The sequence below is a fragment of the Odocoileus virginianus genome, chromosome 30 (assembly GCF_023699985.2).
Source record: "Odocoileus virginianus isolate 20LAN1187 ecotype Illinois chromosome 30, Ovbor_1.2, whole genome shotgun sequence".
NCBI classification, from domain to species: Eukaryota; Metazoa; Chordata; class Mammalia; order Artiodactyla; family Cervidae; genus Odocoileus; species Odocoileus virginianus.
Window position 1 is genome coordinate 35,722,007 of NC_069703.1, and position 21,515 is coordinate 35,743,521.

The window sequence follows — 21,515 nt, forward strand, 5'->3', positions numbered from 1 at the left end:
GGAGGAGGACATAAATTATAATTACTCATTTTTTTGCAGTCTCGGATGCACTTTGGATAGCTTGACACTTTGGATACCTCTCTTCTTCCTCATTGTACTGACCTGGGGCCTCCAGGGGGACCTTGGTGGTTCTGTTAGCCGATTTTAGCCTCAATTCGGATGAGCCTGGGGCTTTGAGGAGACCTTCCTAGAGGCTGGGGAAAGGAGAGAAATGAGATCTCAAAGGGCTGCTTTATTCCAAGCACTCTGCCAGGGGCTTTATATTCATAACCTCATTTTTACCTCATGAAGAAGGTCCTGTTTATTACCTCCATTTTGTGGGAAAGGGATGGACGCCCAGAAAGGTTAAGTAACTTCCCAAAGGGCACTCAGCAGAGCCAGGTCAGGAGCTCACAGCTCACGTGGAATCTGTGACATGGGGATTCTGGAGAGATTAAAGTGTGCTAGCATCTGCCTATGCAGGAAATTCTTCCATAGCTTAATCCCCAAACATCCCTCACATTCAATCTCCACTCTGACCTTGCCTGGACACTCAGCTCCGCTGTGCTGGGACCCTCACAGCCCCACCCCGCTCACTGCCCCACCCACCTCCCCAGTCCCACACTTCCCTTTCTAAAGTGTTCGTCCTCATCCCCATCTCCCAGTCTTCATGCCCACTGTTCTTCCCAGCTACAATGTCCCTCCTCCTTTCTCCACCTGACAAAATCCTAGCAAATTAATAATAATAATGCACCTTCATAGAGCAGAAGGTGTGGAGTGGAGTGGAGTTGTTAAAAGAATGAAACTCCAGCTAGTTTCATCACTTTTGCTGGCTGTGTGACCTCAGGCAAGTTAGTTAAGCTTTCTGGACTACAGTTTCTTCACCTGTAAGATATAGTGATACCCAGTTGACCTGGAAGAAGGAGAAAAAGTGGGATGAAATGAAGTAAAAATAAATAAAAATGATAGAAGTAACTTCTTTGTAAATTTCTTAGAAAAGTTCTTGGCACAGAGAAAGTGATCAAATGTTCATTCTAACGGTCAAGACTTTGAAATGTGGAGCAGACTCTGAAGTCGGGTTGCTTGAGTTCACGTCCCACCTCGGTTGGTGACCTTAGACCAGTTAGTTAATCTCTCTGGGCCGTGGTTTCCTCTGTAAAACAATTTCAACAGCAACGTGCTTTCCACTTAGGGTGGATGAGACCGTCAAATAGACTTAAAGTACCCAGAGGATTTGGCACTTAGTGACAGGTAAATACGGGCGTTCAGGTACAGACCTCAAAGCCCTTATTTAATTAAGTCCTTGTTTAGCTTCCCTGGCTCAGATGGTAAAGAATCTGCCTGCCATGCAGGAGACCTGGGTTTGATCCCTGGGTTGGGAAGATCCCCTGGAGAATGGAATGGCAACCCACTCCAGTATTCCTGCCCAGAGAATTCCATGAACAAAGCAGTCCATGGGGTCACAGAGTCAGACACGACTGAGTGACTAACGCTTGTTTAATGACCACATGGTGCCACTCAGCTTTTCCCTCTCTGAGCAGCTTGCCCTTTTCTCTTGTCCCCTGCTCAGCACCGTCTCCCCCACTGAGCTCCGTAGCATTCACAGCCTGTCTGTGTCTTAGCGTCACATTACTGGTGGCCGCTTGGGGTGGGAAGGCTCAAGCCCTATGACCTGTGTTTGATCCTTGCTGGATGCTTTGGTTCAGCCAGCAGCTATTAAACCCCTGTGCTGTGAGGGTGCACAGCATGGGAATTTGAAGTGATGCTTGGGTTAAAGTATCAGAAATGCCAGGAGGTGAGGAAAGAGTGCTCTGGCATATGCAAAGGTCCTGTGGCCACAACGGGACAGAGTTACAGGGCAGAACTCAGACAGAGAGGAGACTGGAGGGGTCTGAAGAATATAGATCCTATACAGGGGCCTTGCTGACGATGGTAAATTCTAGTGTAAAGTAGACTTGAGGTTTTTAAAGATCGCTGCAGCTGCTGTGGAGGATCACAGGGGCCCAGAGCAGAGGTAGTCCTGACCCACTGGGCAGCGATGGCAGCATCCAGGTGACAGAGGACAGAAGCCTGGACCCCAGCAGAGACAGGGATGCTGGAGGAGATTAGTAAGGAGATGTGTATGAAATGAAGGTAAATGTGAAAGGGCTTGTTGATGGGAGTGGCAGACTGGTGACAGGTGATGACTTCAGTGGGTTTCTGGCTTCAGAGGCTACGTGGATGGCAGTGGCATTTCCTGCCATGGGGAACTCTGGAAGAGACCAGATTCTGTGAAGTGCTGGCACGTGACAAAGCCCAAGACACTGCCCAGGCCCTCAAGCGGGGGAAAGCAGACATATAATGATGATGATGATGATGATGGTGGTGAGCACAATGGCTAACTGAGTGCAGGATTTGAACCCAGTGGTCCAACTCCAGAAGCTCTGTTGTAACACCCTGCACGATATAGCCAACAGGCCATCATCTTCATTTTCCTTTTGCTTATTTCTTCCTTTTGGCTCCACTGGGTCTTTGTTGTGGCACATGGGCTTAGTTGCGCTGAAGCATGTGGGATTTTTTTTAATTAATCAATTTATTTATTTTAATTGGAGGATAATTACAATACTATGATGGTTTTTACATACATCAACATGAATCAGCCATGGATGCACATGTGTCCCCCCATCCTGAACCTCCTTCCCACCACCCTCCCCACCCCACCTCTCTGGGTTGTCCCAGAGCGCTGGCTTTGAGCGCCCTGCTTCATGCATCAAGCTTGCACTGGTCATCTATTTTACACATGGTAATATACATGTTGCAATGCTGTTCCCTCAAATCATCCCACCCTTGCCTTCTGCTACAAAGTCCAAAAGTCTGTTCCTTACATCTGTGTTTCTTTTGCTGCCTTGCATATAGGATCGTCATTACCATCCATCTAAATTCCATATATATGCATTAATATACAGTATTTGTCTTTCTCTTTCTGACTTACTTCACTCTGTATAATAGGCTCTGGTTTCATCCACCTCATTAGAACTGACTCAAATGTGTTCCTTTATAGCTGAGTAACATTTCGTTGTGTATATGTACCATGACTTCCTTATCCATTCATTTGTTGATGGACATCTGGGTTGCTTCCATGTCCTAGCTATTGTAAACAGTGCCACGGTGAACACTGGAGTACATGGGTCTCTTTCAATTCTGGTTTCCTCTGTGTGTATGCCCAGAAGTGGGATTGCTGGGTCATATGGCAGTTCTATTCCCAGTTTTTTAAGGAATCTCCATACTGTTTTCCATAGTGGTTGTACTAGTTTGCATTCGAGCATGTGGGATCTTAATTCCCAGATCAGGGATGGAACCCAAGTCCCCTGCATTGGGAGGTGGATTCTTAACCACCAGGAAAGTCCCATTTTCATTTTCTAAGTGCCTACTAGGTGCTGAAGACTGTGCTAGGCACTGGGATGTCATCTCTGAACAACAAAGACCAGTGCCTGCTCTCACAGATCTTAGGGTCTGGAAGGTTGGATGGGTCACAAACAAGATAGTTTCTGCTGGTGGTGGATCTAAGAAGGTCAAAGAGGGTAAGTGAGACAATTCCTGGGGTTGGGGGATAGTGAGCATCTTAGAGTGATGACATTTAAACTGACCCATGGTAAAATTGCACAGTCACACAGTTAATAGTTCAGAACTCCAGCAGGGATTGGGGGTGGGAATGAACAAACTGTATGAGGTAATTTTCTTTTTAACTGAAACATTTGACATAAGTGCTTGAAGGGTTGGACGGTTTGGGCTTTGAAATATCAATAGGAGTTCACCAGGCAGATAGGATTAAGAAGTCATTTTACAGAGAAGCATCAATATGAGCAGTGGCAAGTAATGCTATGGGATGTATGTGTGTTATTGGCCAGTCACTCAGTTGTGACTGAGTGAACACACCAGGCTTCCCTGTCTATCACCAGCTCCCAGAGCTTGCTCAAATTCATGCTCATTGAGTCACTGATGCCATCCAACCATCTCATCCTCTGTTGTCCCCTTCTCCTCCCGCCTTCAATCTTTCCCAGCACTGGGGCCTTTTCCAATGAGTCAGCTCTTCGCATCAGGTGGCCAAAGTATTGGAGCTTCAGCTTCAGCATCAGTCCTTCCAATGAATATTCAGTGTTGATTTCCTTAGGATTGGCCGGAGTCCCCAGCCTGCAATCCTCAGTGACTCTGAGCTCCTCTTTCAGGGGTGGGGCTCCGTGGACAGCGCAGGATCTGCCATGGTATGTGGGTAAACAGGCGCAGCCCTCCACAGTTCAGTGAGAAAATGAAGTGCCTACAGGCATGTTTTGCAGTAGCCCCGCCTGGTGGAGTTTCTTGCTGGCTCAAGAAATCAACACAGAGGCAAAAGCTGGCACGCTGGCCCTGCCCCCTTCCCCTGCTCTGCCCACCACCCCGGGAGGACCCAGGTGCCCCGACACACCTCTCACATCCTTCCCGGCTCTGCTCTCCTGCTCATTTTCATATTTCCTTGGTCCCCAGACTCTCACTGCCTTGCCATGTTCTGCACACCCTCCAAGCCTCTTCCACGTTCCCACTGACTCTTCAAAGATGGTGGGGTAGGTACCGGGAGGCCCCCTGGCTTGGGAAGTTGAAGCCTGGATCCTTACCCCGCTCTGTGACTTTGGGCAAATTGCTTGACCTCTCTGAGCCTCAGTTTCCTTGGGTCTCAAGCAGAATGGGTGTGATGAGGGGTGAAGGAGATTATGAACGTGAAGCCCCAAGTACAGTGCTAGACACAGAGGCGGTCCCAAAACGGAGCAGGGGCGACGTGAGTGGTAAATGCCCGTCACCCCCCACTCCAGCTCCTTGAAAGCCAGGCTGACCTACGGGCCTCTGGACTCTCCCCGCCGCCGCACCTGCTGAGCTCCTGGGGTCCGTCAGCCACGGCAAGAGGGCTCATATCGCGTTGAAACAAAGATAATGGCAGAAACGAAGGCCCATGGGCTCAGCTCTGGGGGGTGGGGGGGAGGCGTCAGGGACCCAGAGGTGGCACTGGGGGCCCTTCCCGGGACAGGGCAGCCCTGCCAGGACCCTGACCCAACACCAGGCCGACTTACCCACTGGGCAGAACAGACACAAGGCCGTCTAAATGTTTTAATTTCTCTTAAAATCAGGAGTGGAGTGGGAATCCATTTTAGGGCACAAGCCAATCTCACTTCAGAAAAAATAAAATGTTTAAAGCCCATGAAACTTTATTATGCTGGAAACAGCCTGCAAAAGCCACACCGCAGCCCTGACCACGTCTTCATTCATTCAACCGCATATCCTGGGCAGGGTACTTCCTGTTGGTTCTTATTTGATCCTTATGATCTTGTCTGGTGACACACACGTCATTTTTCTCCCTGAGATGAGGAAGGTAAGGCTCCTGGAGGGTAAAGATGTTGCCCATAACTTAGATGTGACAGAGGTGGGATTTGAATGCAGGTCCACCTGAGTCCAAATGCTTTTCTTCCCTAGACCACACCCTTTGCAAGTTCATCATCTTATTTGATTTATAGCATAACGGTGGGATAATCAGTCCCATGTTGGTTTGTTTGTTTTTTTTTTCAGCTGCACCATTCAGCTTATGGGATCTTAGTTCCCTAATCAGGGATCAAACCCACACCCTGGGCAGTGAAATTGTGGAGTCCTCACCACTGGACTGCCAGGGAATTTTCAACCCCATTTTATTTTCTAAGGTGGTTTTTTTTTTAATGTGGATCATTTTTTAAATGTTTATTGAACGTGTTACAATATTGCTTCTGTTTTATGTTCTGTTTTTTTGGCCACAAGGCATGAGGGATCTTAGCTTCTCTACCAGGGATCCAACCCACATCCCCCTGTGTTGGAAGGTGGCCTGAACCACTGAACCGCCAGAGGAGTCATCCGACCCCATGAGAAAGCAGAGGAAACTGAGGAGAAGGGGACCCCTTGCTGCCCGGGTCCTTTCCTCGTAGTCAGTGAGGGTGGGGAACCAGCCCCTCCTCCTGCGCCCCTTCCTACGGCCCGGTCGGGCCCAAAGCCCTTTCCTGCACCCCCCACGGTGCCCAGCCTCTGCCCTCACTGCGGGCACCCTGTCCAAGTGGCTCACCTGCCCTCCTTCCCGCCTCCCCCCCACAGAGGAGCTGCCCACATCCCACCTCCTAGCAAAGCCGCCACCTGAGAGGGAGGGAGAGGAGAACGCAAAGGTTCAGATGCAAACCTGGGTCCCCAGACAAACGCCCCTCTGTATCTCGGCCGTGGAGACTGGCTGCGGGCCAGCGCTCCCTGCGGGCGGGCGGCTTGAATGGCCGGGATTGTTCCCGCACCTCCTGTCCCTGTCTGCTGCCCAGCGCCTGCCAGGCTCCCCCCACACGGACAGGAAAGGGGAGGGCCATTCCTTCTGGAATGGAAGGTGTGGGAGGCAGGCGAGCCTTGGGGAGGGTGGGGGGTGGGTGATGTGTCCTGAACCAAACTGGGGAGGCGGGAGAGTCACAGGAGGGAGGGAGCGTGAGAGGGAGGTCACCGTCCCAGCCCGCGCCCTTTGCAGGGGAACAAACTGAGGCGCAGACAGGACAGGTGACTTGCCCAAGGTCACACAGCGCGGCAGTAACAGAGGTAAGACTCGAACCCTGGACTCCTAACTTCCAGCCCGGGGCCCCTGGCCTCCCACGTCAGGCCTCACGGTTGGGGTTTGGGTGCTGAGCCTGCTGAACCGGTGAGGTCGTGAGCGCCACAGCCTGGGACTTTGAGATGCAAAGGAAGAGTGTCACGTAACAGGCTCCACAGCACTAGGTTCCTCTAGCTCTGTAGTCAAGTGCAGATGCTGCAGACAGAGTTCATCCTCGACTCCTTCATCACAAAGACTCGAAGGTTGGCCAAGCCCTTGCCAAAGGTGGAGGAGAGACCGAGAATCAAAGGGAGACCACTGGAAAGTCAACATCAGGGGTAACCTCAGATTATTGGCTCTTGTAGGACGGCACTGGCCTGGGTTCTTAAATCAGAAGCAGCTAGCTGGGGGCACTGGGGGTCAGGGCGCCTGGTTCTGAAGAGACTTGGGTTTGGTTTCTTCTCTGCACTCCCAAGCCCAGTGTTTTTTTTCCTTCGGAGGTTCAGAGTGGCCTGCCCACGGTAGACACAGCTCAGTTACACCTCTGTGTTCTTGCTTCAGCAGGCAGCAGTGAGAAGTAACTCAGAAGCCTCAGTTGGTGTGTTTTAGAGACGTAGCACAGCTTCCAGGCAGGGTGGTTGAAAGCAACGCTGCGGGGCGAACACTGGGCCAGGCGGGACCTTATTGCGCTCACCGGCCGGGGCTCCTTTGGGTTGTCTTTGGCTCTTGCTATTCTTGTTACTGACCTTGTCTTGGGTGAATCAGAAAGGCGTTCTGGAAAAAGTACCCAGTGAATGACCAACGCGCCCTCCCGTCCGTGTGCCCCGGGCATCTCGCTGGCCCCCAGCTTTCCCATTTGTAAGGAGAGTTTTCAGAGTGGCTTGCACCAAACCAGTGATCACAGGAGCTGCCTCCTAGGATCACCGCAGAGGGTGTGGGGACCAGGGAAAGAAACCTCGTGGGGAGACGAGTGGAAGGGAGGAGCCTTTTGGAGGCACTGAATTTTCCATCATAAGTTCATCCCACAAACTCTCCAGCAGAGGAGTGGATCTCCTTTCACTCTGGACGAACACACAGAAAACTGACCAGTTTCACTTTTTTCTTGGCTGGCAGAATTCTCGTGCACCTCCCTCCACCCGCTTGTCGGCCTGGCTGCCCACAGCATCACCCGGGCGCCCCCTGGTCCCTGGGTCCTTGGAGTGTCTCCTGCAGCTCCCTCCTCCGCTTTCACGGGGCAAATCCTCCAGGAAAAGGTGCATGGGGCGGGGTGGATTTTTTTGTGTGTGAAGCTTTTTGTGCCCCTAAATGTTGTTCTACCCTTCCACTCCATGTTTAGTTTGGCATCTGTCCACTTCTAGGCTGGAGATAATCTTCCCTTAGAATTTTGGAGAGTTAGCTCAGAGCTTCAGGACTGCTGCTGTCAAATCCACGGACATTCTGGTTTCATCTGAGTGTTGATCCTTTTCTGGATATTTGACCTTGTTTTTTTTTTTTTTTTAATAATTGATAGATGTGTGGGACATTCTCTTTATGCCCCGTGTTCTGGGAGGTAATGATGACGAGCCCCATTGTGCATCTTTTATATTCACTTTTCTGGTGAGTCCACCGTCTTCTTATTATGAAAATTCAGGTCATTCATTTCTGGGAAATTTCCAGGTATTCTTTGATAATTGATTCCCCTTGAGTTTTTTTCCACTTAATCACTTCTGGAATTCTTAGCATTAGAATGTTGGACCTCCTGGAGTAATTTGTTTTTGCCTTTTTTCTCTCTCAGTCTTTTTTGGTTCCACTTTAAGAGACATTTCCTCGACTGTCTTTGAATGCTTCTATTGAACTTTTACATTTCTTTTGTCATATTTTAAATTCCTAGCACTCTTTCTTGTTCTTAGAATATTCTTTTCTTATAGCATTCTGTTCTTGTTTTATAAATATAGTATCTCATCTTTCCAAGGATGTTGAAGTTTTCTTCTGCCTTTGCATTGTCTCCGTTGGCATGGAAGGGATGGATTTGAGCTGCAAATTCCTCTTTCCAGCCCCATTTCATACCCTGGCTTTTGGTAGTATCAGCAGAATCTGGGGTTTCTTCTGTGCCTTCAGCTTTTGTTGGTTTCCCCAGTCTGCAGGTTTGAGCCTCAGTCTTTGCCAGGCTGCTCAGTCACACTTAGCCTTCAGCTTTTCCAACTTTCAAACCTGGACTGGACTCCCTCCAAAGTGGCTGTCATCTCTCCTTTCCCTTTTGACCTCATGGAGTCATATGTCCAAATTCCTTCACTGCCATTTGTGGGGGGTGGGGTGAGTTTCAAGAGGAAGCAGAGATAATTATATTCCATTTGCTCTGGTTAACCAGAATTCCCTCTTGCTTTTTTTTTTTTTTGTCTGCATTGAGCTGCCTGCTGGATCTTAGTTCCCCCATCAGGGATCGAACCCATGTTCCCTGCAGTGGAAGTGCAAAGTCCTAACCACTGGACCACCAGAAAAGTCCCCCTCCTGCATTTTTTGAACAACAAAGATAGATCCTACAATTGTTTCTCCCAGGATGAAGCAAACCAGAGTTTGTCCTTCTTACCTGTTGTTTTCCTCTGGGCCCAGAGGAACCAGCTCTGAGTCCCTGCAGAGCCTGGAAGCTGCTGTGAGAAGTAGAAGGCTCTGCTGCCTGTCGGGAGATGGAATGCCCGGCTCGCCCACTCCATGTGAGTTCTCTATCCTGTGAAGAGACGGGTAGGCTCATGGAGGGGCCAGGACATCCTTGCAAACCACAGCTGGGCAGGGAGGGGGCTTATAAAACTAAAGACATTCTAAGCCCTTGGCAGGGAAGAGATTTGTCTGTTCAGGCAGGAACGGGCAGGGAAGGCTCGAGAGGATTGAATACAAACCTTTGGGTCCGACAGATTAGAGTCTGAATCCTATATATTAGCTCCCTTAACAGGGAGGAGATTTGAAAAGGAAAAATTGAGAATGAGACTTCCCTGGTGGGACTCCAATCTTCCACTGCAGCGGGCCCGGGTTTAGACCCTCATCAGGGAACTAGATACCACATGAAACTAAGAGTTCACACGCTCCAACTCAAGACCCAGCATGCCGCAACAAAGATCAAAGGTCCTGAGTGCCACAACTAAGGCCTGGTGCGACCAACCAAATAAATAAAAAGAAAAGAAAAATTGAGAATGGTCACCAGTTAACTGGGCAAATTAATCCCACTGATGGGACCAAACTGGGCAAATAAATCCCACCAATGGGACCGAATCCTGGCAGGCACAGGCTAGAGCAGGGGGGCCTTCAGGACAGGCCGAACTGCAAGTATATTTGTAGTCAGGCTGGGAGTAGGCGCTGAGATGTGAACTCAGCTCATGCGGCAGGGGCAGGATCGGGCCTGCCCAGTTGCCTCTTGAGCCCGCTCCCCACGCCCCTGCCCTGCCTGCCCAGTGTCTCCCGGACCCCTTCTCTGCTCCTCTCACGGCAGCTCTCCCGTACTGCCTCCCAATGTACCTCGTACCTGCTACTCCCTCGGCGTGTCTGCATCTCCCGCAGCACCTGGCCTGTGAGATGTGTCGATTCAGGCAGGACGGGGCTGAGGAAACAGGTGTGAATTGACTACAGACCTTGAAGTCCAACAGATATGGGTCCTGTCTATGAGGCTGAGTAATGGTCCCCCCAAAGATATCCGCATCCTGATCCCCAGGTGGCCAAAAAAAAAAAATTCATTAGCGTCCCCTTAAATTCCTTAGTTCCCCTAGTTTCCTTTCCTTCCTGATCAGAATGTTGGGGTTGAATTATCTTCCTCTGACATATTGGCATAGAGCCATCAACTCTTTACCCTTGTGCCTTTTTTCCCTTGGGGACAGTGGGACACCTGGAGATTTATATAGCTCAGGTATATTTGAGGACCCTTGGAAGCTGGGCCCTTGGCTGGAGCCCAAAGACTGAGGGGTAAATGTACGGCGCAGGTCCCATTCCAGCTCTCGGTCAGTCTCAACCAGGACGCCCACTGGTCTCCTCCTCCCACTGACTCCTGGCACACCCTATGCCTCCCATTTGGCACCAGGCATAAGTCTGCCTTGTGACCACTTTCGCCTGGGATTTCTATCTGTAACTTTGGACATGAAAATTAGACTTGCAGGTCTTGGGTGGGAAGCTCCTTGAAGCATCTTTTCTATACAATGTGGGCCACAAAAATCAGAAACATGGGATGTTCAAGCCTGAATTTAACAGGTGGGTAAATAAAACTTAATAGATGTGGTAGACCTGGAACCCAGACTTCCAGATCCACAGGCCACTGCCTTTTCCAAAGGACTTCAATATGATGTTAATCAGCCACCTCTCTGTGATCAAGGCTGGGCCAGGCATGAGGGGGATGATCCCCACTAACTGCTGATAGAAGGAGATTTTCTTAAAAGAAATAGTTTTATCCTCTTTGTCTGAGCTGTAGAGACATGATCCCCATGGCCCCTCTTTGAGTCATCTCAGAGCTGTGTTCATGGTGGGAGCTTGTTGAATGAATGACGGAAAGTGGACAGAACAGGTGGGAGAGTGACTGTGTGCACAGTGGGTGGGTGGATGCGTGGATGGGAGGATGGAAGAGTAGATGGATACATGGAACAAGAAATGGGCTTCCTAATTTCTAAGAGCCAACTGCAAGGAATGTAGTCAGTATGTAATTGTGGCGGGGTGAGGGGGGACTAAGCTCCAGGTAGTATGATGCCAACTCAGCCCCCACCTTCGGGGGCTCTGACACACGAGGGGACAGAACCAAGTACAGGCAGAGCGATTAGAGCCGGGGGAGATGACATGGGACCCAACAGGAATGGAGGGTGTAGGCGGGAGCCGGTCTGGATTCAGGCAGACTGGGATCACCATGTACTCAACAGAGCCTTTGGAGGTTCAAACCCCTCTGTAGAGTTCTCCCTGTTTTATTCCAGTCTCAACTACCTTCCAGGAAGGATTCCTGCCTTCTATCCTGAATTGTACACACCGTCTTCCCTCATCCAATATCCCCCGAGTCAATAGCTACAAAGAAAGATGAGCTTTCGGAAGACACAGGGTCTTGAGATCAGCTATGAATGGCTGGTCCATACCCTAGAACCACAGGTGGAAAGGCCTTTAGAGATCATCTCCAAACTAGGCCATTTTGCAGGTGGGAAAATCAAGGTCTAGGGAAGACGATGACTTTCCAAAGTCTATAGCAAGTGAGTAACAAAAGGAAACCCATGTCTCCTGAGTCTCACCCCAGGTTAAGAATTCTTTAATGCTTTTTCCCTGCACACCCAGCAGCCCCCAGGTCCTGCCAGTCCCGTTAGGACTTTTGCCTGCTTGGGGTTGGTTTCACTCTTTCCTCTGTCTCTGCCCTCGGTGGAGATGGAGGAGAAGGTCAAAGTTCTGGATGTTCTGATGAGTCTCTCCTCAGATCCCCTTCTTGGGATATCAGCCTTCACAGTCTGGCTCCCTGAATGCTTTGTTCATACTTGAGCTCGACCAAGCACAGCAGACACTTGATCAGCTGGAGAACTGGGGGCTCCAAGAAGAGTAGGGGGAACATCGACTGGGGGGGAACAGGAGAGAAAAGAGAAAAGGAGCTCGGATGAACATTCACTGATCACCCACCAGCCAGCAGGCACTTTGTTCATTGTTCAGGTGCTCGGTTGTGTCTGAGTCTTTGCAACCCCATGGACTGCAGCATACCAGGTTTCCCTCTCCTTCACTGTCTCCTGGAGTTTACTCAAACTCATGTCCGTAGAGTCAGCAATGCCATCCAACCAACTCATCCTCTGTCGCCCCCTTCTCCTCCTGCAGGCACTGTGCTGGGCAGTTATAACATCTCATTTATTCTCAGAACCCCACAAGATAGGGAACGTTTTATAAATGAGACTGTTTTTCCTGTTTATAAATGAGACCACTGAGGCCTAGAGAGGTGGCTTGCAGAGCTGGTCAGCAGGGATCCCAAGATTAAAACCCAAGATTTCCTGACCCCAAAGCCCCTGCCAGGTCCCGAGCTTCCAGACCATGTGCTTTGTCACAGTAACATCAAGAGTTCTTGCAGCACCAGCAGGAGCTGGAGTTTCTCTCCTAAGGACCCAATCAACAAGGTCAAGGCTAACAGGAATCAGTGCAAAGTCCTGCATGCATGTTCAAAAAGACAGCTGCACAAGAGTGTCCTGGGGGTCTGGTTACTAGACCACAGCTCATCATAATATCGTCACCATGCGTAATACAGCTATCATTGCCTTCTAGTTCCAAAGGACTCTGAGTGTAGAAAGTCCTTTCATGTACTGATCGTAGGGCTTTGACTGACCATAAACAAACACAAGATAAGTCAGGAAAAGGCATCTCAACAGGGTGTGTGGAGCAGTGGGCTGTAGCTGCTTGAAAAGCTGGTAAGCTATTTGTTTGCATTAATCCAGTGTAATATCAATAGGTTTTGTGCCCAGTCCCTGTGCTAAATGTATCACATGTTTTATCTCATTTAATTCTCACATGACCCTGTGGAGTCTATAATTCTTGCTTTACGGATCAGAAAACTAAGAAGTGAAGAAAGTTGACCAAGGTCACGCAGCTAGTAAATAACTGAATTCAAGCTCAGGTCTGATCATTGTCAAGAACAATGTCATTCTGGACAGTTCAGGTCCCCTTTGGAGTGAAGCATATGGTTTGGGGTATTTTATTTAAGGAAGATACTGACACATAAAGAAACGAGGAACCTATTCATGAGGGAGACTAAAGATTGTTTGAAGAAGCGGAGAATATTTATCCTGGAGAATAAAATCATCAGAGAACATATAGTTGCTGTTTTCGAGGGCAGAAAGCATCTCTACTTAGAAACATGTTGGATTCACAGGACATTTGCATGTGCTCAGACATGTCTAACACTTTGCAACCCCGTGGACTGTAAGTCACCGGGTTCCTCTGTCCATGGAATTTTCCAGGCAACAGTACTGGAGCAGGTAGCCATTTCCTGTGCCAGGGGATCTATCAAACCCAGGGACTGAACCGCCCGTCCTGCATCGGCAGGCGAGTCTTTACCACTGGGCCACCTGGGAAGCCTGAAGGACATTTACCAACCATTTGTTGGTTACGTTCCAAGGGACATACTATAGTGAAGGAAAGAAAGTGAAGTCGCTCAGTCGTGTCCGACTCTTTGCGACCCCATGGACTGTAGCCTACCAGGATCCTCAGTCCATGGGACTTTCCAGGCAAGAATACTGGAGTGGGTTGCCATTTCCTTCTCCAGGGGATCTTCCCGACCCAGGGATCAAACCCGGGTCTCCCACATTGTAGGCAGACGCTTTGCCGGCTGACTCACCAAGGAAGTTCAAAGGGACATACTATAGCCGACTGCTGTTGCCACCTACTGGTAGAAGGTAAAAATGACATGCTGATTTCGGCCACCATCACTGTTCCATTCATAGAACCTTAACTTTTTGTACGTGGAAGGGCTTTTAAAAAGGTCCATTGTCGTGTGTAAGAGGTAATGGGTTGCCTCTGTGGGAAGAGAATTAGGACCAATGGGTTAAAATCACAAGGGAAGAGATTTTGGTCCCAAAATGAAAGTTACTTTTCTGACAATTAAACCATCCCACTAACCTAAGGGACAGCTTGGGAGTAGTTAGGTTTTTGTCTGTGGAAGAAGCCAAGTCATGCTAAATCTCCCCTCTCTCAGATGAATGAGAGAAATCAATCCAGTGTCTTGGCAGGTCTCAGGCATTCATGGCTTCCCTATTCTGAGTTATAGTTGGCCATTTGGGTAGGGGTCTGCCAGACTTGATAGCATCTGGGTTTTCTTATCCAGGGAGGAACATCTAGGCTAGGTCAGAGAGAAGAAGGATACTGTGGGGGCAGAGCAGAAGGGAGGGGGATATTCTGGACAGGTGGCAACATTGATCCTCCAGTTATGACCTTATGGACTTCCCTGGTGCCTTAGACAGTAAGGCATCTGCCTAAAATGTGGGAGACCCAGGTTCAGTCCCTGGGTCGGGAAGATCTCCTGGAGAAGGAAATGGCAACCCACTCCAGTATTCTTGCCTGGAAAATCCCATGGACGGAGAAGCCTGGTGGGCTACAGTCCATGGGGTCACAAAGAGTCAGACACGCCTGAGCGACTTTACTCACTATGACCTTATACGTGACCAAGGAACAGAGAGGGATGGTTCAGCGAGTAAATGGTCATGACTCTCCACCTCTTCCCAGAATGACCTCCCACATGGGGCCATTTGTAAACAACCCAAGGAAACAACAGCTCCTTGTAGATTCTGTAAAGGGGATTAAGACTCTGCTGGAGACAGAGGTTCAGAGTATAGGCAAGGTCAGGGACCAGTCTGGGTCAGGGTTAGATGAAGGGCTCTGGCCTCTCTCTCTTCCGCAGCCTGTGAGGGTCTTCTCATCAAAGCCCTACATTGATTTGGCCCCCAGATGCTGGCCACTGCACCTTGTGCATTCTCTGGGGAGCAGTCTAGTGAGAGTTTATGGAGAAGGGGCTGTGAAATTAGACAAACCCTAGCTTGAATCCTAGCATAGCTACGTATTAGCCCTGTGAAGTTAGATTGATATCTTCCCTGATGTGGGTCTCAGTTTCCCCATCTGTAGAATGGGCACAGTGACTGTATTCTCCTAATCAGACAGATATGAGGATTCAATGAGACCTCTCACATAAATCACTGAGTACAGTGCCTGGGGCACATGGTATATTATTATTAAATTAACCTCTGTCCATGAAGATCAGCCTCACCTCCCTGTACACTCCCCCATTTTCTGTGGCCATGGGCCCTGGTCATGGACATATTTGACACTGACTTCTCCCTGCTGGACCTCACTTGGTTAATAAGAATCACAGGGGCCCGACACATGAAAACACCCACACCCTTGGCTATCAACGCTCCACCACCCTCCCTCCCACCTTCTCTATGTGGTCGGAACAGAGATGTAATTGAGAGCCCTTGGCCCTTAGATGAGGCAAAATATGCTCTGGGATTGCTCACTCTTCTCTCAGAAAGAGGAGCAGCCGGGCCCATCTGAAAGGGAGTCCCTCCTGGAACCTGGCACCCAGGAGGTCACCGTGAAGGACCTGCGGAGGAGCCTGTGCCCTGGGGGCCCTAGACGGCTCCGTTACTGGTCAGTATGTATCTGTGTGCATGTGTGCGGGTTCCTGTAGTGACTGGTCTTGAGCCCCCATCCCCACCCCGGGTGTGTACCAGGGGCAGGTGATGCGGAGGGAAGGATACAGGCTTTGAAGTTTGCAGTCCTGGGTTCATTTGCCAAGCCTGCAGTATTGAGGCCATATGGAAAGTCTCAGGGTCCTCATTTGAAACAAGGGGAAAGGAAGACCTATTGCACATGGCATTTGCTAATTAAATCAGAGGATGGATAAAAAATATCTGGCACAAGGTCTTTGCACATGGCGGACACTCAGATGATGGCTTCAGTCAATTCTGTGCTTGTTGGTTTAACGGGGAATGAGTCCATGATAGAGTTTAGTTTATCTAGTGATTATGCCATGTCTCTCTCCTTAGGTGACCTTTGGTCAATGGCCACCTATTTGCCTCTTTTTTCTATTTTTCAAAGTAATTATGGGTAACTCCCTAGCGGTCTAGTGGTTAGGACTCGGTGCTTTCACTGCCACAGGCCTGGGTTCAGTCCCTGATTGGGGAACTTAGATCCTGCAAGCCACAAGGTGCAGCCAAAAAAAAAAGGAATTGTGAGAAAGCATTACTGGTGAGTGTGCTCAGCTTGATATTGGTGGAGACAGAAGCAGAGAGTTTAGGCAAACGCATATTAAAAGTCTTTATGTGCCAAGATAGGGAGTGTGTGTTGTGGGAGGGAACCTCTCCCTGGGAGTAGGAGTTGGGGGTGGATGGTTGGGGAAGACTTTTATGCCATGTTCTCTTATTGATCCATACTTATTTTTATAGAAAGAATTTTTTTTTCCTGTTTTGAGCTCCTGTCTCTAATTAGTTCAGCAAATACTCACTAATACCTGCTAAAAATCCTAAGAGATACCCTTTATTGAGCACTTAAAAGCACTTTTCATACTTAACCTTGAACCCTCAGTTCCCTTGGGAAAAGCTGCCTCCTTTTACAAACAGCAAACCCAGCTGGGAGAAGTTCAACCACTCACCCAGGTCCTTCCACCCACAAAGGTGAGGAGAGCCAGACTCTTTTATCTGAAGGAGGCAGAAAGATATGGGGGAAAAGCCAAAAGCAGTCTCTAACTCAAGGGCCTGACAATGAGGGCGGAAAGTTGGCTGCCAGACACAGAAGAGAGCCACCGGCCGTGGCGGCGCGTCTTTGCCGAGCCGCTGAGGCAGAGCAGAGGGCAGGAGGGTTGATTCTGTCTGGCGGGGAGTCTTCCTGGAGGTGACCAGGCTGAGCCTGGAAGGTTCCTTTCGGAGGGGGAGTGGGCAGCGGAGCGTGGCTGGCAACCCAGGCCTGTTTAAGGTGGTCGGGAGACAGGAAGCCCAGCCAGGCGGAAAGGTTGGCCGGTGTGGGGCCGTCAAAGGGGTCCTTCAGAGAGCCTGAATCACCCAAGCCCTGAGGGTCTGGTTCAGGGGAGGAAGGGACAGACAACGCGGGGCTTGGGCCTGTGACTAAGGCAGGACTTCAGGGCTTAAAGGAGGGCAGAGACGGTGAAGGCAGAGCCCATCCTGTGGATCCGCAGACCCGGCCACCCGGGGTCATTCTGAGGTTGAGAATGGGAGCGCTGGCCGGGAACAGGTCGTAGTCTCCAGAGCCACCAGCCTGGCTGCAGGTGACCCCGATGGAGGGGTGCTGGCCCCTGTTTCCATCACAAGCTGGCAGAGGTAGGGGACCTGGAGGGGGCCAAAGCCTGGGGCCGCAGCTCAGAGACAGCAAAGACTGGGAGTGATGTGGGAGGACGGAGTGGCCCATTGTCCCAGCGATCTGACAGAGGTTGATGTGGGGAGCCAGGAGGCTGGAAAGGAGGTTGGAAGCAGCCAGTGACGGGCTTTCACTGCCAGACATTCAGGTGTGGGTGCCCAGGAGATGACTCGTTTTTGAGCCCGGGAATGCCATGATCAAACCTAGGGTCTCACTCTCAGCAGAATGCGAGCTTCTGGAGGCCAGGAGTTGTTGGCCTTTGGGCCGAGTTCCCCATCTCCCTAACTGGGGGACCGTGGTTGAGTCACTCATCCACATCGAGCCTCAGTTTCCCAGCAGCAAAACGCAGTGATTGAGAGCGCTGAATGAGCTGACACGTCACGTGTGAGGGCACCTGCAGCGGCCTTGTGCGGAGAAGACGCTCCCTCTGCTTGGAGGGCTTTGGGCAACTTCAGCCGCGCTCTCTCGCCTCTCACCCCGCCCCCAGCCCAAACCACGCCCATCCTCCAAGGCCCATTCAGATTAATCTTCTTGAACTACTCTTCACAACCCAATACCTCATCTCACTGACTGCTTAATAATAGTGTTTTTAGCTGCTTTCCCCCCATCTTATTGTAAAGATTTTGAAACCAGGAACAGAATATCAGGCGTTGTAGGGTGCCCAAAGTCTCACTAACATGGGAAATAGAGCCCTGTGTAAACTTGGGGCTCCATGTGATATTGGGGGTTTCAGTTTCATCAGTAAAATGGCAACAATAACCTTCCTCACACATTTTCCAGAAGATCAATTTAGATACTTGGTGTGAAACATAGTTAGGAGGAGCTGAATAAATATTGTTGAATGAATTGAAACTGATTTGAAAAATGGAAATCTTTAAAAATGTCAAACCTTATTTTTAACTCCCCATTGTTCATTGTTCAATTGCTAAGTTGTGTCCAACTCTTTGCAACCCCATGGGCTGCAGAACACCAGCCTTCCCTGTCATCCACTATCTCCTGGAGTTTGCTCAGGTTCAGATCCATTGAATCGGTGTTGCTATCCAACCATCTCATCCTCTGCCGGCTTCTTCTCTTTTTGCCTTCAGTCTTTCCCAGCATCAGCGTCTTTTCCAATGAGTTGGAGCTCCAATAGTATATGGTAAAAGGCCTGATGTTTACTTGCTGCTAAGAGAAACTTGCCAACAAAGGTCCGTCTAGTCAAGGCTATGGTTTTTCCAGTAGTCATGTATGGATGTGAGAGTTGGACTATAAAGAAAGCTGAGCACTGAAGAATTGATGCTTTTGAACTGTGCTTGTCGGAGAAGACTCTTGAGAGTCCCTTGGACTGCAAGGAGATCCAACCAGTCCATCCTAAAGGAAATTAGTCCTGAATATTCACTGGAAGGACTGATGCTAAAGCTGAAACTCCAATACTTTGGCCACCTGATGCATAGAGCTGACTCATTTGAAAAGACCCTGATGCTGGGAAAGATTGAAGGTGGGAGGAGAAGGGGATGACAGAGGATGAGATGGTTGGATGGCATCACCAACTGAATGGGCATGAGCTTGAGTAAACTTCAGGAGTTGGTGAAGGACAGGGAGGCCTGGCGTGCTGCAGTCCATGGGGTCGCAAAGAGTCAGACATGACTGAGCAACTGAACTGAACTGACTGAAGAGAAACTGTATGCTTAAATATTTTCTCCAGTCACCCAGATGAAGACCAAAAGAGGCATCATACAGGGATTATAAAATGACTGGTTTTAACCAAAATTTCATCTTCCTTCTCAGCACGCCGAGATGACCACAGCCACCCCTTTGGGGGGTAACGCCGTCTACTCACTGAACGTGACCACCAGAGAAGACTTTCTGTACAAGAGTAAGATCAGCTTGGCTTGGCGGCCAGGGGATCGAGGGTGGGACAGGTTTGCCTTCAGCTCCTGGTGTCAAGGTCAAGAGCGTGTCCTCTGCAGACAAAGTGCGTGGGTCTCGATGATGCCATTTGCACCTGCATGAACCTGAGCACGTGACTTCACTGCTCTGGGCTTGTTTCAGCATCTGTGTTGTTGTTGTTGTTGTTTAGTTGCTGAGTCGTGTCTGACTCTTTAGGGACCCCATGGACCGTAGCCTGCCAGGCTCCTCTGTCCAGGGGATTTCCCAGGGAAGAATACTGCAGTGGGTTGCCATTTCCTTCCCCAGGGAATCTTCCTGACCCAAGGATCAAACCCGAGGCTTCTGCATTGGCAGGCAGATTCTGTACCACTGAGCCCCCAGGGAAGCCCTCCTTGTCTGTACAATGGGAGGATTAGTGATCTGCCACATAGGTAGGTGTGAGGGCTACAAGTGATAATCCACTTGAAGAACTTAGAATAGCCTCCATGCCTGTGAAACATGATGATTAGTCACTGAGTTGTGGCCTGATGGACTATAACTTACCAGGTTCCTCTGTCCATGGGATTTCCCAGTCAAGAATACTGGAGTGGATTGCCATTTCCTTCTCCAGGGGATCTTCCTGACCCAGGGATCGAATCCATGTCTCCTGCATTGGCAGGTGGATTCTTTACCACTGAGCCACCAGGAAAGCCCGCCTAAGTACTTAATGAGTATTTTTATTATTATTATTACTACCATTACTTTAATTTCATTATGGAGTTTGGGGGCTTGGAGGGCAATGGAAATTTGAATCTCTTGTAGGATAGCCCTGCATGGGACTTCCCAGGTGGCCCAGTGCTTAAAAATCCGCCTTCCAATGCAGGTAATGGGGTTCAGTCCCTGGTCAGAGAACTAAGATTCCATATGCTGTGGGGCAACCTAAGTTCACATGCCACAACTAAGATGTAATGCAGCCAAATAAATAAATATTTTTTTTAAATGGCCCTATACGAGTCACCTTAAAATGCAACGACTTTCATTTTTTTTTTGAGAGCAAAAACATCCTGTCAATTTATAAAGAAGTCAGTGAATGTAGGTGGGAAGAGCTAGTCCTGGGGAGACCTTTGCCAGGAATAAGAAGAGGGCCCCAGAGGAGAAAAGTGAGGACCACTCCTCAGAAAACCAACTGATTGTATTAGGTGAAGTTTGGGTCCATTTTGTACATGCATGCATGCATGCTAAGTTGCTTCACACATGTCTGACTCTTTGCCACCCTGTGGACTGTATTCAGCCAGGCTCCTCTGTCCGTGGGATTCTCCAGGCAAGAATCCTGGAGTGGGTTGCCATGCCCTCCTCCAGGGGATCTTCGCAGCCCAGGGATTGAACCGACATCTCTTTCATCTCCTGCATTGGGAGGCGGGTTCTTTACCATTAGCGCCACCAGGGAAGCTCCCCTCCCCCATTTGGTACATACCTTTGCAAATGGAACAGGCCTCCCAACACACATGGAGCAGTGATGAGCAGTGATAATTGGCTCCAGACTGTGGTACTGGCAGGAAGCTAGATTCATGGCAGGATGTGTCTCTTACATGGAGACCCACTCTTGCGATGGGGTCTCACATATTAGCCTGCTCTTTGCTGGGTGTAGAGACCTACAGAGGCCTGCTGAGGAGTGTCTCAAAACAGTTCTAAAGGGAAATGCAAAGCAGATAGAATTAGTGTCAGCAAGGTGGGACTAATAATATCAACCAGGCAATTTTGCCCCCTAAATAGGATTGCCAGATTGAGCAAATAAAAGAACAGATTACCAATTAAATTTGAATATAAGATAAACAATTGATAGATTTTTAGAATAAAGGATATATGTAATATTTCAGACATATTTTGAAATTTGTCATTATTTATCAGATATTCTAATATACTTGGGTATCCTATATTATATCTGGCAACCCTACCACCGGAGATATTTGGCAATGCCTGAAGATGTTTTTGGTTATCCCATCTGGGGGTGTGTGGGGAGAAGTGCTCCTGGCATCTAGTGAGTATAAGCCAGGAATGCTGCTGAACACCCTTCAGTACAGAGGACAGCCCCCATGACAAGGAATCATCAAACCCCACTGGACTCCCCAGGAAGGACAGGAAAGCAAGTTACTCCATGATGGATTTCCCAGCCCCTCCATTTGTCCCTCCCATTCTTTCTTCCTATGAATAATTGCGCAGGTCTTTTTTTTTAAGTAAACTACTTTTGGGCCATGCTGTGGGAGGCATGTGGGATCCT

At 49.3% G+C, this 21,515-nt stretch overlaps 1 protein-coding gene and 1 long non-coding RNA gene across 11 annotated transcripts in view; one reads left to right on the plus strand and one right to left on the minus strand.

The window, feature by feature from the left end:
- NCMAP (non-compact myelin associated protein) overlaps positions 1–21,515 on the plus strand; it is a 43,285-nt gene that overhangs the window by 15,786 nt on the left and 5,984 nt on the right. Inside the window, exons 1-5 of one of the 10 annotated variants that reach the window (XM_070458938.1) lie at positions 5,733–5,945; positions 6,509–6,576; positions 7,682–7,821; positions 8,079–8,164; positions 19,157–19,244. In XM_070458938.1, coding sequence (XP_070315039.1) covers positions 8,099–8,164; positions 19,157–19,244 — 154 coding nt within the window. In that variant the 5' untranslated portion in view covers positions 5,733–5,945; positions 6,509–6,576; positions 7,682–7,821; positions 8,079–8,098. The other 9 variants (XM_070458939.1, XM_070458936.1, XM_070458940.1 and 6 more) reach the window with 9 other exon arrangements.
- On the minus strand, positions 5,175–20,927 carry LOC139032229 (uncharacterized). The gene is made up of 4 exons (XR_011484756.1): positions 20,712–20,927; positions 10,062–10,136; positions 9,135–9,272; positions 5,175–5,365 (listed from the first exon to the last, which is right to left on the minus strand). It is a non-coding gene; the product is annotated as an uncharacterized lncRNA (long non-coding RNA).